This window comes from Mixophyes fleayi, chromosome 1 (genome assembly GCF_038048845.1).
Source record: "Mixophyes fleayi isolate aMixFle1 chromosome 1, aMixFle1.hap1, whole genome shotgun sequence".
Classification (NCBI taxonomy): Eukaryota; Metazoa; Chordata; class Amphibia; order Anura; family Limnodynastidae; genus Mixophyes; species Mixophyes fleayi.
Genome location: NC_134402.1, coordinates 354,450,303 through 354,463,922, shown reverse-complemented (window position 1 = coordinate 354,463,922; position 13,620 = coordinate 354,450,303). Strand labels below are relative to the sequence as shown.

At 38.7% G+C, this 13,620-nt stretch overlaps 1 protein-coding gene across 1 annotated transcript in view; it reads left to right on the top strand.

Annotated features, from left to right (window-relative positions):
• Positions 1 to 13,620, top strand: part of DNAH10 (dynein axonemal heavy chain 10) — a 145,858-nt gene that overhangs the window by 73,916 nt on the left and 58,322 nt on the right. Inside the window, exons 43-53 of the mRNA XM_075177193.1 lie at positions 507 to 723; positions 817 to 936; positions 1,406 to 1,551; positions 4,645 to 4,797; positions 5,083 to 5,343; positions 6,172 to 6,344; positions 7,552 to 7,645; positions 8,289 to 8,456; positions 8,624 to 8,812; positions 8,892 to 9,063; positions 12,132 to 12,335. Coding sequence (XP_075033294.1) covers positions 507 to 723; positions 817 to 936; positions 1,406 to 1,551; positions 4,645 to 4,797; positions 5,083 to 5,343; positions 6,172 to 6,344; positions 7,552 to 7,645; positions 8,289 to 8,456; positions 8,624 to 8,812; positions 8,892 to 9,063; positions 12,132 to 12,335 — 1,897 coding nt within the window. The remainder of the gene's footprint in view (positions 1 to 506; positions 724 to 816; positions 937 to 1,405; positions 1,552 to 4,644; positions 4,798 to 5,082; positions 5,344 to 6,171; positions 6,345 to 7,551; positions 7,646 to 8,288; positions 8,457 to 8,623; positions 8,813 to 8,891; positions 9,064 to 12,131; positions 12,336 to 13,620) is intronic.

Below are 13,620 nucleotides of genomic sequence, written 5' to 3'. Positions count from 1 at the left end.
CATCATTGTTGCATTGTCGGATCTCGCGGATTGTGAATTCCATAAGTACCTCCCTCCCCAGGAGATCCAGCACCATTGCTCACACAGCAACAGGGGTAGCAGTGTTCCTGTCACTCTCCAGTCTCCAGTGACATTGCTCAGTGCCATTGCTCATACAGAAACAGGAGGGGTAGCAGTGTTCTTGTCACTTGCCACAAATTGACTGGAAATTATTGGAAATTAATGTTATTGAGGTTAATAATAATAATGTAGGGATAAAAAAAAGAGCCAAATTATGTGATTTTAGAAAAAAAAAAAAAAAGGGATTTTAGAAAAAAAATCGGGATCCAAAACCAAAGCCAAAACACGTGAGGGCGGTTTTGCCAAAACCAAAACTAAAACACGAAGTTAATCCAGATCCAAAACCAAAACCAAAATACGGGGGTCAGTGAACATGTTTAATAAATATCAGTTGACAGATTATCATCAATACAAGAATTATAATCTATATCTACTAATCTTTACAGGTGATACAGTTGTCCATGATGCTGGATGCTTTAATTGAAAAAGAAATTGAAGATGTTGATGTGCTGGAATGCTACTTTATAGAAGCTTTGTATTGCTCTTTGGGAGCAACATTACTTGAAAGTGGAAGAATTAAATTTGATGAGTACTTAAAACGTTTAGCATCAATGTCAACTACTTATGATGAGCAGAGTCTGGCAGGACCTGGGGAACTTCCAGGTTAGTTTCTTTCTGCTCACTAGACCAAGAAGGTGACCGTTGTGACACAGTGGATTGGAGGAAGCTAATTGACTGAATCTGTGCTTTTTTTAGGTCAACTTCCCACTATTTATGACTTTCATTTTGATGGTGAGAAAAGAGTATGGATACCTTGGAGCAAACTGGTTCCACAATACGTACATAAACCAGAGGTGAAATTTATTGATATCCTAGGTAAGTTGAAGGTCCAGTCATTTTCTGAAAGTGGAGGAAATCAAATGCCTAGGTTTAACCTCATTAAATGATCCTGGTATTGAGGGAATATTCTGATTGCCTTTATTACATGTAGAATGTTTGTACATTTAAAGCTTTTTATTACACTGGGCAAAGCCTAGGAAATCTTCTCTGCCAAAGTGCAACTGGAAGGAACAAAATGTATCCCATTAAAAATATAGGACAAGACCTATTCTGTGCAAGACAGAGGACTGTGTGTCCCTTCACGCTACAAGGATCACCCTTACAAAATAGCTCTGTTTCCACCCTTTTATCTAATTTCAATAATCTCACTCTACATCTACATAGTGAAACCTTGTTTCTGCACTGCTCTGCACTAGTATTACTACTCTGTACTTGTAAAGTATGCCTTCACTCCGCCCAGTCCTTCCCATCAACTTTAGCAATGGCCATTCTATATGTGTTCTAGTTCCCACAGTGGACACCACGCGCACTACATGGCTCTTGGAGCAGATGGTGAAAATTAAACGACCGGTAGTTCTTGTTGGTGAATCTGGTACATCTAAGACGGCAACTACAATGAACCTCTTAAGGAACCTGAACAGCGATAACACGGTATAGTTAAAGAAAAAACTGTGTGTGTGTGTGTTTGTATATTAGTATGATCAATTTAGTAATAGAATTTTAATTGTGAATAATAATTAATTTTATGGTTTATTATATATAAATTCTTCCAACCCTAATGAATACTTTCCTGATTCCTTCCTCATTGTGTTCCTTTCTCTATTTTTATCTCCATTTTTCTTGCTAATTATACTCCTCAATATACCAGGGAGTAAGCTAAGCCTATTCTCCTTCCACCTACAAGACTCTTCTCATGTTCACTTATATTTTGGTTCCTTATTTTACTCCTCATCTTGAACCATTTAACTGCTCACTGAAGAGCTCATTTAGAGTCTGTATACCATTTTGTTGCATAAGATGCGCCTCTTCGTACGGCATATGTGCACCAAAAATGCGTGTGCATATCTCCATAGATAGATGTTTGTGTATCATTGAGTTACGCCTGGAGAGCGGGTGTGCAAAAATTCCATGTAATTGTGACATAATTAGATGTGGATGCATCCCCAGATATATGTTTTAGGAGGTGTCTTTTATGGGTACTGGAGGTCTGGTGCAATGATACTGATGAATAATAGTGACTATAGGCAGCACTATCTAGGCGTTTCAGATTGTCTGATTGCGTATAGACCCTTCCAGCTGATAGTAACTAGTGTCATGACTATGTCAAGTCAAGTTACAGGTGTCTATTCACATTAATTGACATTTACATTTGAACTACTGCAGGAAAGAATATTTCCTTTTGATTATTAAAGGGGTAAACAGACATGGAGGTGCAGTGTTGGACTGGGGCATGAAGGGCCCACCGGGGGACTGCAACACTAGGGGCCCACCAGAGGGGGTGTGGTCAGTCATCATAGAGGCGGGACCAGACACTAGAGGGGGAGTGGTCAGTCTACGAAGGACAGCTAGCACCTTAGTGTAGTATATAAACAATGCAGTGTGTGTATAAAGAATACACAGTGTTGACCTGCCCCTTAGATTGGGCAGAACAGTCACCAAAAATCAGGATTGTCCCACTAGATCAGGGTTGGCTAACCTGTGACACTATTGAAAAAGACAGGAAGGACATATAAAAAGGGGCACTCAGAATCTATAGATGATTAATTGGATAATTGAATAAAATATAACTTTTATTGTTATATGTAAAACATGTGTACTCCTCTTAATTCCGAAAGGCTAGCGCAATAATAAAATCCAAAAACATATAAAGTGAATTAAAATTGCAGTTCAACTGCAATAGCTCTGTGATCCTGTCCAAAATCTATTATACTTTATATAGGACAGTGGATCTTCATTGTATAGTATATTATGATAACCCGTCCACTAAATGATTTTACATATCAAAATAAGGAGCTACCCATCCTCTATATCATATCAGATGTATTATAATATGCAATCTAGTCTATAGTGATGAGATATCTATCCACTATTATTTTATGGAAATTAATCCCTTGCTTTTTAACCTATTAGTACAATATGACTCTTGGTCCAATTGGCATGGTTTATATCCCTGTCTGATTTTATTTAAACATATAAAGCACGGAGAGGCTAATTGTATATTTCTCCTTTTATGGCTTATTAATTTGATATCCTTGGCGGTTTTAGATAATACTAATAATCCGTTTATCAGTTATTTATTCAGACATACACAGCATATAGAGATTAACTTTCAGTAGTAATTTGTTTTGTAATGTGACATAGAGGTATCTCCGTTTGCAGTCTGTTAGTTTAGTATAATTACAGTCTAAATAATGCTGGCACTCTGCTTGTCAACTATTGTTATAGGCTCAGAGGGGTTAATTCTTAATGGGGGCTAACTTGAGAATGCAATACTGTATTAGGTCTAAAGCCTATTAGCTCAGTGTGATATGCAGTCTAAAAGACACTGACGATCTGCCTGTCAGCTATCATTGTCGGCTGCTGATTTATGTAAGGCACGGGGACTAACTCCCACTGATAATTAACTCTAAAAAGCTAAGAATTCTTCCGTATCGAACCTCTTAAGTCAACATAATTAGCAGACTAGATAAGGTTAGCGATCTGCTTGTTAGCTGCTATTGAAACATATAAGGAACGGAGAGGTTGCTTCTCAATAGTGGCTGAATTCAAAACAAACTACTGTGGTTCCTTAATTTGCATAGCCTCTTGATACAATGTGTTCTGTACGATAGCTGACAGGCAGACTGTTAATGTTATTCAGACTGTTTATCACATTGCATCAAGAGGGGGCGGGGCTTAACCCCGGCCGGGCCTACCGATCTATAGCCCGGCTGGCCGGCACGCCAGTCCGAGGCTGTGGAGGTGTTTTGTATTACATTACAGTTGATATTAAAAATGTGTATTTTACAAATATTAATAACTGTCAAGACAATATTCTCTCTAGTGTATATTCATTACAATATTATATTGTGTACAAATGGCTAATGCAACTTTAGCATTTACTACTAACACTGACATCCACATCTCTATGCTATCCTTAGAGCAGGTTGATGCAAGGCTGGATGCATCTTGAGATACATCCGACTCAACATAAGTACACTTTTTATGCATGCATCTTTTTCTACATATGTGCAGACGTGTCTAATTCTAAATTAGTCCCTGAATGTACAACTTATTTTGTGAACATAATAAAATCCCTAGTCCAGTATGTTACCTTACAATGCTTCATGACTACTCTAAGCCATTGCTACACTGTACTTACCTTATTCCATGCGTCTACATCTGCACTACAAAGCAGATATATTTATGATTAAACACTGATACCAGCTGTCTAACCGGTCTTTGCTGCACTCTTGAAAGCTTTCCCTTCTACATCTGATCTGGCTTACATGCTTGAGCTGTGTCACATTTTATAAACGTAATACATTTCTTACTGACGTGTCCAGACATACTGCTTGTAAACTGTTGTTTAGTTAAAATGGAAAAAGGAACAACATAGCCCAAGTGTGTCTTCTCTTTTTGAGGAGGGCAATATGCCCACATTTGCCATATTTCATACTACGTAAGTATTAACCACCCAAGTAAATATAACCAATAAATAAACAACCATTTTCAAACAATCCTGTATGTTTGATGTCTTGGCAGATTCTTCTGACTATCAATTTCTCCTCTCGTACTACATCTATGGACATCCAAAGGAATCTGGAAGCCAATGTAGAAAAACGTACAAAGGATACCTACGGGCCACCTATGGGCAAACGATTGCTTGTGTTCATGGATGACATGAATATGCCAAAGGTCAGTTTAGTTATGACATTTGTCATATCTTCTACAATACTGGTTCCAAACATCTGTCCCTGGATGGCCCTCAAAAATGAGGATGTTCATGAGGATCTTCATACTTGAGAATATATATCAAAGTTAGAGATGAAGATGGGATTGTTATTATACATATTTATGGTTTTTCACATTATTATTATTGACCTTTTAATGTACACTGACTAGTGATTAGTAAACAAATGTAAATATTTTGCATACAACAGTCATACTCAAATCTAATATGGAGTTCCATTTCACATACAGGTGGATGAATATGGGACACAGCAGCCGATTGCCCTGCTAAAGCTGCTGCTGGAGAAGGGAGGCATGTACGACCGTGGAAAGGAACTTAACTGCAAGTTCCTCCGAGACCTGGGATTTGTCGCTGCAATGGGAAAGGCTGGTGGTGGCCGGAATGAAGTGGACACACGATTTATTTCCCTTTTTAGTGTATTCAATGTACTTTTCCCTTCAGAAGAGTCTTTGAACCGTATTTATTACTCTATCTTACATGGACACGTAACGGTAATTTGTTCTGCATATATATTGCTGTAGCATTATAAAAATAATAAATGTTAATATAATTTAGAAATAGGCTTAGGGGGAAATTCAGTTCAATGAGATGTGGCACTAGGCATCGCCTCGACATCCGGCGGCATATTGTCTCCACTCATTTTTCTGCGCACCTCTATTGGGAGCGAGGAGAAATGAGTGGAGATATCAGCCTGAACATCGTCTCAATGTGTCGGACTGTTGCAGAGACACAATGCGCTGAATTCAATCTTTCCATAAATCTCATGATGTGTACTCCTATAGTTGAATACTCATATAGTAAGAGACTATTTCATTAGGAATTATAAGTAAAAGTATTTTTTTTATCAATGATTTATTAAAGAATGAGCTTGAGCATTTACGGTGTACAGTGAGTCAGTTACAGTTCTGAAAAAAATAACAATATTTGTGCTTCTGTTCATGTAAAGAGTTGGACTTTAGCAGCAAGTAACACTGACATACTTTGCTTTGCCATTTAAGCATTTTGACCAATATTGTCAGTCTTTTCACTGCTTTGTATCTTTTTCTGTTTTCAATGGAGAAAGAAAGAAATGCTATATCTTACTGTTTAACGGAGATACAATTTCTGGATAAGAATGAGCTAAACATTTTATCTCTATTGCTACAAGTAGTAGAATACTTCAATTTATGGGTTTAGTTTTTCTTACCTTTACCTACCCAGCTATACTGATGGATTGAGCTTTAGGTGACTATTTGCAAGACTTCTGTGGCCAGGATAGAGTTTAGCAAAATAAAATTCTTTGGGTCTTTGCATTATTAATCTGCTTCTGTCCTCTACAGCTATTTCACGAATATATTCGGGCCGTTTGTGATAAATTGACTTCCTGTACTCTTGAGCTTTATAAAATGATTGTTCGGGACCTTCCTCCAACACCTTCAAAATTTCATTATATATTTAACCTTCGAGATCTTTCCCGGGTATTTAATGGATTGGTTTTAACAACCCCAGAAAGGTATATTTTTTTCTGTATTTATTTTCTTCACAGATATTAGACTTGATTTTGTTCACTATCAGCTGTGATGTTGTCCATTGCTCCTTTGTTCAATTTGTGTTTTCTCTTGCACAGCCACTTGGGGGACACTGCTTATCATAGAGCAGTGTTGGCTAACCTGTGACACTCCAGGTGTTGTGAAACTACAAGCCGCAGCATGCTTTGCCAAAATATAGCAGCTTATTGCTGGAAGGGTATGCTGGGACTTGTAGTTTCACAACACCTGGAGTGTCACAGGTTAGCCAACACTGTCATAGGGTGTAGAGGGCGCTGTGCATAGTGTAAGTCACTGTGACTCTTTTGTCGGGTAGCCAGCATTGTAGAGTGGGGAAAAGTGGGCAGCACCCTCTCTGCTCTCAACTGCGTTGTGCCGCTATATGCCAAACCTAGAAATAATTCAAATAAATTGAAAATAAGTTGAAATTAAATTGAAAATAAAATAGAACTAACTGCAAAGTGCCCTCCGTAAGCACTGTAAAAAATCTGATTCTCCTCTGTCCAGGGGGCAGAGGGGGGAGGGTGCAGGCCAGAAAAGTTGTTAGAATTAAGTGCCTTACTCCCAGCACAGCGCACTCTATATCCCATGGTATGCATTGTCCTCCAAATAGGTTAAGAGACAGGATTTTTACGGTGAGTACAAAAGTCCTCTTATTGTAGCACAACACTGACTTCAAGTGCAACTTGCACTTTGCACAGACAGATTTGTCAGAATTACAATAAATGTGGTAAGCCTGCAAATAGAGCATGTATAAGAAGATGCCATGCAAGCTTCTCTTACATGTATATAGGGAAGCTCACGGCATCAATAATCCCAGTGAGTTCTCTGGTCCCACCCCTTGCAAGAAGGCCTGGAAAGATATTGTGTATATAGTTACATTCTCTTAGCGGGGATAATAAAAAAATACTCCGCCTCTTTAGCGGTATTGTGGCCAAGTGTTAATGAATATTAACTCAAATTTGATATTAAACATTGGTCACCTTTAAGGGTAAAGCTTAACTTTTCTTTTGTCAGAAGGAATGTGTACGGATTGAGAAGGGCAGTCCGTAGTGAAGTTAACATGCCTCCGTAAAGTTGTAATTACCAAGTCAATTCAATCTGTTGTTATGTATGTATAATAGATAATTGTATTCCTGAGTTCTGATCTTTATATTTTACATTGTACTGAAGATTTCAAACAGTGACACAGATGGTGCGAGTCTGGAGGAATGAGTCCCTGCGAGTTTTCCATGATAGATTAATCAATGAAGCTGATAAGAAAGTGGTAATTGACACTTGTATTATTATGGATCTTTTTGGAGAAAATGGCAATGATATTTTTGCAGAATGAGAACAGGTTTTGACCTTAAATGGAGTGCCAAAATAATATAAAAGTATCAAAATTTAATTTGCCTATCAATACAGGGTTAAAGGGAGGATTTTTATACTTTTGTTAAATCCTTTTCATCTGGGGACACTGCTACCATGGGTTTTATGAGGGGACACACAGGAATTGGCACTTTAATAGTTAACCTAAATGGGCCTGGGCAATGGAACTAGGGACAAGCCGCAAGAATCAGCAAGGCAGTGGGGAGACCGTATGTAGAACTGGGAGATGCTGGGATAACAAGACAGATAAGCTCTACTTGACACTGTTAGCAAACAGATAACACTAGAGAGGTAACATAAGTCAAGGAAAACAAAAAAACCAAAAAAAAATGGAGACCTAGCTTAATTTGTAGACAGACTAAGAAACAGACTGCACAATTTACAGATCCAGGCATACTGGCAGAGCCTGACATTTTCCAAGTACCACATGGTTGAGGAATTTGTATACAACAGATCATGGCACAAACATTGATGTTACACTATTTGTGAAATACCTAACATATATTGTATAGACAAGTCTGTTTACATTCACCATAAAGGTACAAGGCCACATTCAGAGTTTGATAGAGGAACACTTCAAAGCAGACTTAGATCATGCCATGAGAGACCCCATTCTTTTTGGAGACTACAGAACAGCAATGCATGAAGGGGAACCACGAGTATATGAGGACATACAAGATTATGATGCAGCTAAAGCCTTGTTTCAGGTGAGATGTTCCAGCTGGATACATTTAATGACATGATCTGTCATCATAAATACTAAGACAGTGTGATTTGGAATATATACCTAATTATAAGCTCTCAGCTTTATTTTTGTTTTTCAAGACCTTTGCATGCATGTGTGTGTGTATTATATCACTGTTATTGTTTGCAGGAAATCCTTGAGGAATACAACGAAAACAAGACTAAAATGAATTTGGTTCTTTTTGATGATGCACTTGAACATTTAACTCGTATACACCGCATAATAAGAATGGACCAAGGTCACGCTCTGATGGTTGGTGTAGGAGGATCAGGGAAGCAATCTCTTGCTCGATTAGCTGCCTTTGCTGCTGGATATGAGGTCTGGTTAAATTACTATGAGGTGTATGAAATGGATTTCAGCTGCCATGCAACAATATAATGACTATTCTTTCCATTAGGTTTTTGAAATTGTGCTTAGTCGAGGATATGGAGAGAACAGTTTCCGTGAAGATCTGAAGACTCTTTACATGAAACTTGGTCTAGAGAACAAGAAGATGATTTTCCTCTTTACAGATGCTCATGTAGCTGAAGAAGGATTTCTGGAACTTATAAACAACATGTTAACATCGGGTATGCATACTTAGTCGGCACTTCCGAACATTTCTGTGCACTTAACTTTACAGAACTATAGGCACAGCCGAACTGTGGAAATATAGTAAAACATTGTTGCAGAATGGTGGGGGGACAGTAAAGATATCCATAAATCTGTATTTATTAGACTGCACAAGTTATCGTTTTATATATATATATATATATATATATATATATATATATATATATATATATATATGATGCAGTATTTAGGTATGTAGCTTACCATAAATTGGCTTTAGGACCACTGGTAAGATTAACTCTTTACAGGTATACAAAGAAACACCTAGGGCCAGATTTACTAAGCTGCGGGTTTGAAAAAGTGGGGATGTTGCCTATAGCAACCAATCAGATTCTAGCTTTCATTTATTAAGTACCTTCTACAAAATGATAGCTAGAATTTGATTGGTTGCTATTGGCAACATCCCCACTTTTGCAAACCCGCAGCTTAGTAAATCTAGCCCCTAGCCTCCATTCACGACACTACTTCACTTCCTAGCCCCTCTCTAACCAGTGGGCAGATGGGTAGTTTACAACTCTCTATATAGAGGCAGAATCTACAGTCAAAATACCTTGCACTGCTGAAGTCCCTGTCCCACCAGTCACCACGATCACTCTGCGTGGTTCTAGTTGTCTCTAGTCGTGGCTACTGTAGAAATATTTTTTTCTCTGTGATACAGGAGTCTCCTGAGCTCCTACGTGGCACGACCACCTGTCTGGGACAACTTGTTCCAGTTCTAGACTTGCACCTTCTGGTACAGAACTCTCCTGAGCTCGTTTTGTGTGGAATCTGGTCTTATCTCACCTTCACATACAGGAAACACAACAGACTCACACTGGTCCTCTCCTCAGCCCCTAACTGAGCTCTCTTCGCAGCTTCTCACTGAGCCTTCTCCTCCGATGTCTTCAGAGCTGTCTGAATTCACTGCTGAGCTTCAGATATTTATGGTCAAACATCTTTTCAATCTTGTTTGAGTGGATCCCAAAATTACATATATATAATTATAAACACCGGTACAATACATGTCAATATTTCAAAGTTAAAGGTTCCAAAAATAGGGTCCATTGTATCATACTAGTTCATTGTGGTTAGACCTCATGTAAAGTCTAACAACTACACAATCAGAGTGAAGCTACTTTGTATTAATTAGAAGCTGATGAGACACTCAGTAGTGTCGCGGCGAGTACTCATAGCTGATAGGGTTTGTTATCTTTCTCCTTCATCCACTCTGGGGGACACTGCTACCATGGGGTTGTATGATGGTGCATGGAGTTGGCATTTAAATAGTTAACTCCCCTCTGCAATCCCACAGACCCCAGTTTTGTTTATTATTTATAAATTATAAGCTGGAAGAAAAAAGAGAATCCTCCTTGGATTTAGGTGAACAATAAATTGTGTTTTTATTTAATAGGATGCCAAGGCATGCTGGTACCTGTAGTACTGCAAACGAAAGCATGCTCTGACAGCTATGGGTATCCCCAAGTAGATTAGGACTGACATGGCTTGCTGGGACCAGCAGTGCACAAGCCAAAATCCCCCTAGAGTCACAAGCTGCGCCTGCCATAGCTTAGGGCTGGTAGCAGCGTTGTCGGGAGTCCACATGCTGTTTGTCCCCTCCAAATTGTTGCTCCTGGAGGAGACTATGAGTGCTGCTGCTGGGAGTACTTTTGTGAAGGTTGTGGGGGCAATCCATTTTTTTTAAACAATTTATTTAATTCTTACTTTTAACATTGCAAAGGTCTGTGCTGATGATGATGATCATCATCAGTAAGGATCTTTGCTCCAGCCTTCAACCTGTCACAAGAGGTATGGCTCTTGACATGTGGAAAACGCCTGGGTCCCTCTCCTTCCGCATCCCACCTCGCCCGTCGTAAGGAGGTGCAAGTGTCAGATGTATATGGGTCTGCATACACGCAAAGGAATGTTTTTTTTTGTGAGCATGCTGAATTCCATTTAGCTCATTTTACTCTAAAGACACCATGCAGGTCCAACTCTGCATCAGCCCCTCTATGTACATAACATGCCCCAGCCTTGTTAGTTGGGAGTGTCAGTAGACTCTGTTCTGTCACAGAGTAGACCTTATTGGCAATACCTACCAGAAACCATTTCCTCTTTAGTCATCGGTTATACCTCTCCCTTCTCTGGTTAATTTGAATTTTTTTTGCATCAGTTTAGGGTGTGGCTGTGTCATGTCAATGTCCCTAAGGGCATGGCCAGTGTTTATGAAGAACCAGGATCACCGCAATATTACCATTTGAATTGTGCAAAAGAAATAACCCCCCACTCAACCTCTGCCATCCTAGGCATAGGCCAACTTCTTTATTTGTGGAACTACCCAATAGAACCTTAGACCTGTTGCGGCATTGTTACTTGCGTTTCCGGCTCCGATTCTCTTTAGGACCACCCTCTTAATTAATTTCAAGTTAAGTTTCCTCTAAAGAGTCACTGAAGGTACAAAAGGCATTGAAAGAATAGGCTGAATTAAAATCTCCACCACATTAAAAACAAATATCACTTTTATGGAGATAAAATTTCAGCACCCCTATAAACCTGCAATTTCCACCTCTTGAGCCTGATAGAAATATTAAATTACATTATTTCCATTATAATTAATACGTGGCACATGAGTTGCCCTAGTCTGAATTCAGCAAGGTCGACCTGGCCTGGCTCCCATTAAAAGATGCACAGACCGCTCACTGCTTTTGCCATCTTGAAGCGCCAATATCTGCGATTACTATAAAAACATTTTTGCAACTTTGTAAATGACTGAATGGGAGTTGCAATTCAACACAAATACACACAGCAGAGCAACAAGAAGTGGTCCAAAGTTTAAAACAAAACGCAACCAATAAATCGCATACGATTACAAGGAAAACATAGAAGCAATCTACTGCATGGGACACTTAATTGCATGACACAAAGTAGTCCTAGCTTTACATTGTGTCTTGTACACTTCCTACAGAATTTATTCTGCGGACATGTTCATAAATACTTAAGTGTATAAAATATACAACACACTATATTATGCTGTTTGTTCATTGTTTAGGAATGGTTCCAGCACTTTTCCAAGATGATGAGAAGGAATCTATTCTAAGTCAAGTCAGGGAAGAAGCTGGTAAACACGGGGTGGGTCCTGCCAAGGAAAGCATTTGGCAGTTCTTTGTTAACAAGAGTGCCAACAACCTTCATATCCTTCTTGGAATGTCCCCAGTTGGTGACACATTAAGAACAAGATGCAGAAATTTTCCAGGTAAGAAGAGACTTATATTTTTATTGTGCTATTCAACGCATAATAGACCAAATCTATGCATAGGGCAGGGTTGTGCTTATATTTAGGCAGCCTGTGGCAGTTGTCTCAGGCAGTACATTTTGAAAGGCAGCAGCATTATGTGAATATATTTAATAAAATGCAAACTTTCTTGTTTAAAATACAACAATTATTGCCCCTTCGCTTGTTGGTAAATCTATTAGTGCTTAGAGGACTACTAAACCCCAAGGACTACTAACCCTCCTATCTCTTTTAGTTTTTGTTTGCCCTGATAGTGTTTTTGTATGGTTCAGACGGAGAGGATCTTACAGATTTGCTCCTTCCATCAACAGTTCATAAGATGTATCCTTCCTTTATGCTGAAGGATGTTGTCAGTATTTTGTTTAGATATGTGAAAAAAATAATATAGTAAAGATATTATATTTTTTTATAGATACAAATTATCCCCGCCCCTGCATCTCACATTTAGAAAAGGAAAGCATCTTCTATTTGTGAATTTTGCTTTCTCCTCCCCAAGCTAGCAACGTAATAATGATTGACACTACTAGGTTGGACAAACACTGGGCCTGATTCATGTTTGGAATTATGTCCATTTGTGTAGCGTGTCTTGCGTGAAATCACCTACTCATACTTATTGGTCTTGATTATATATACGAGTAGCGGATTGTCTATTAGTGGATAATCTGTCCTTGAAAGGACAGTGTTTATTTTCTTATCTCAAGGTAGCTTAGCCTCCATGCATCAGTCAGTCCTGCTATATAAAGAAAGCGGGTGAAGTAGCTGGTCATGTCTACACACTATCTAATGTCCAGGAAATAGTGGCCATCCTCAGTCATTTTGGCTATTGCATTAAGATAGCCCCCTATAATTTTACATTGGATATCATCATTTTAAATCCATACTTCTAGGTCCTAAAAAAAAAATGGGGTTAGAATGATTGGACCCCTATATATAATATCTCACCTGGGTGTATATTTGCTAAACTGCGGGATTGAAAAAGTGGAGATGTTGCCTATAGCAACCAATCAGATTCTAGCTGTCATTTATTTAGTACATTCTACAAAATGACAGCTAGGCTCTGATTGGTTGCTATAGGCAACATGTCCACTTTTTCAAACCCGCAATTTAGTAAATATACCCGCGGATGTTGGGTCGGTAGTCTGATATGGACTTTTGTTTGCCTCCCCTCACTGTCAATGTCAGTATTTAATATCTTATACAGTAATACTTTATGTAAACTAATTATTACCCCTGATTTTCATCCGGC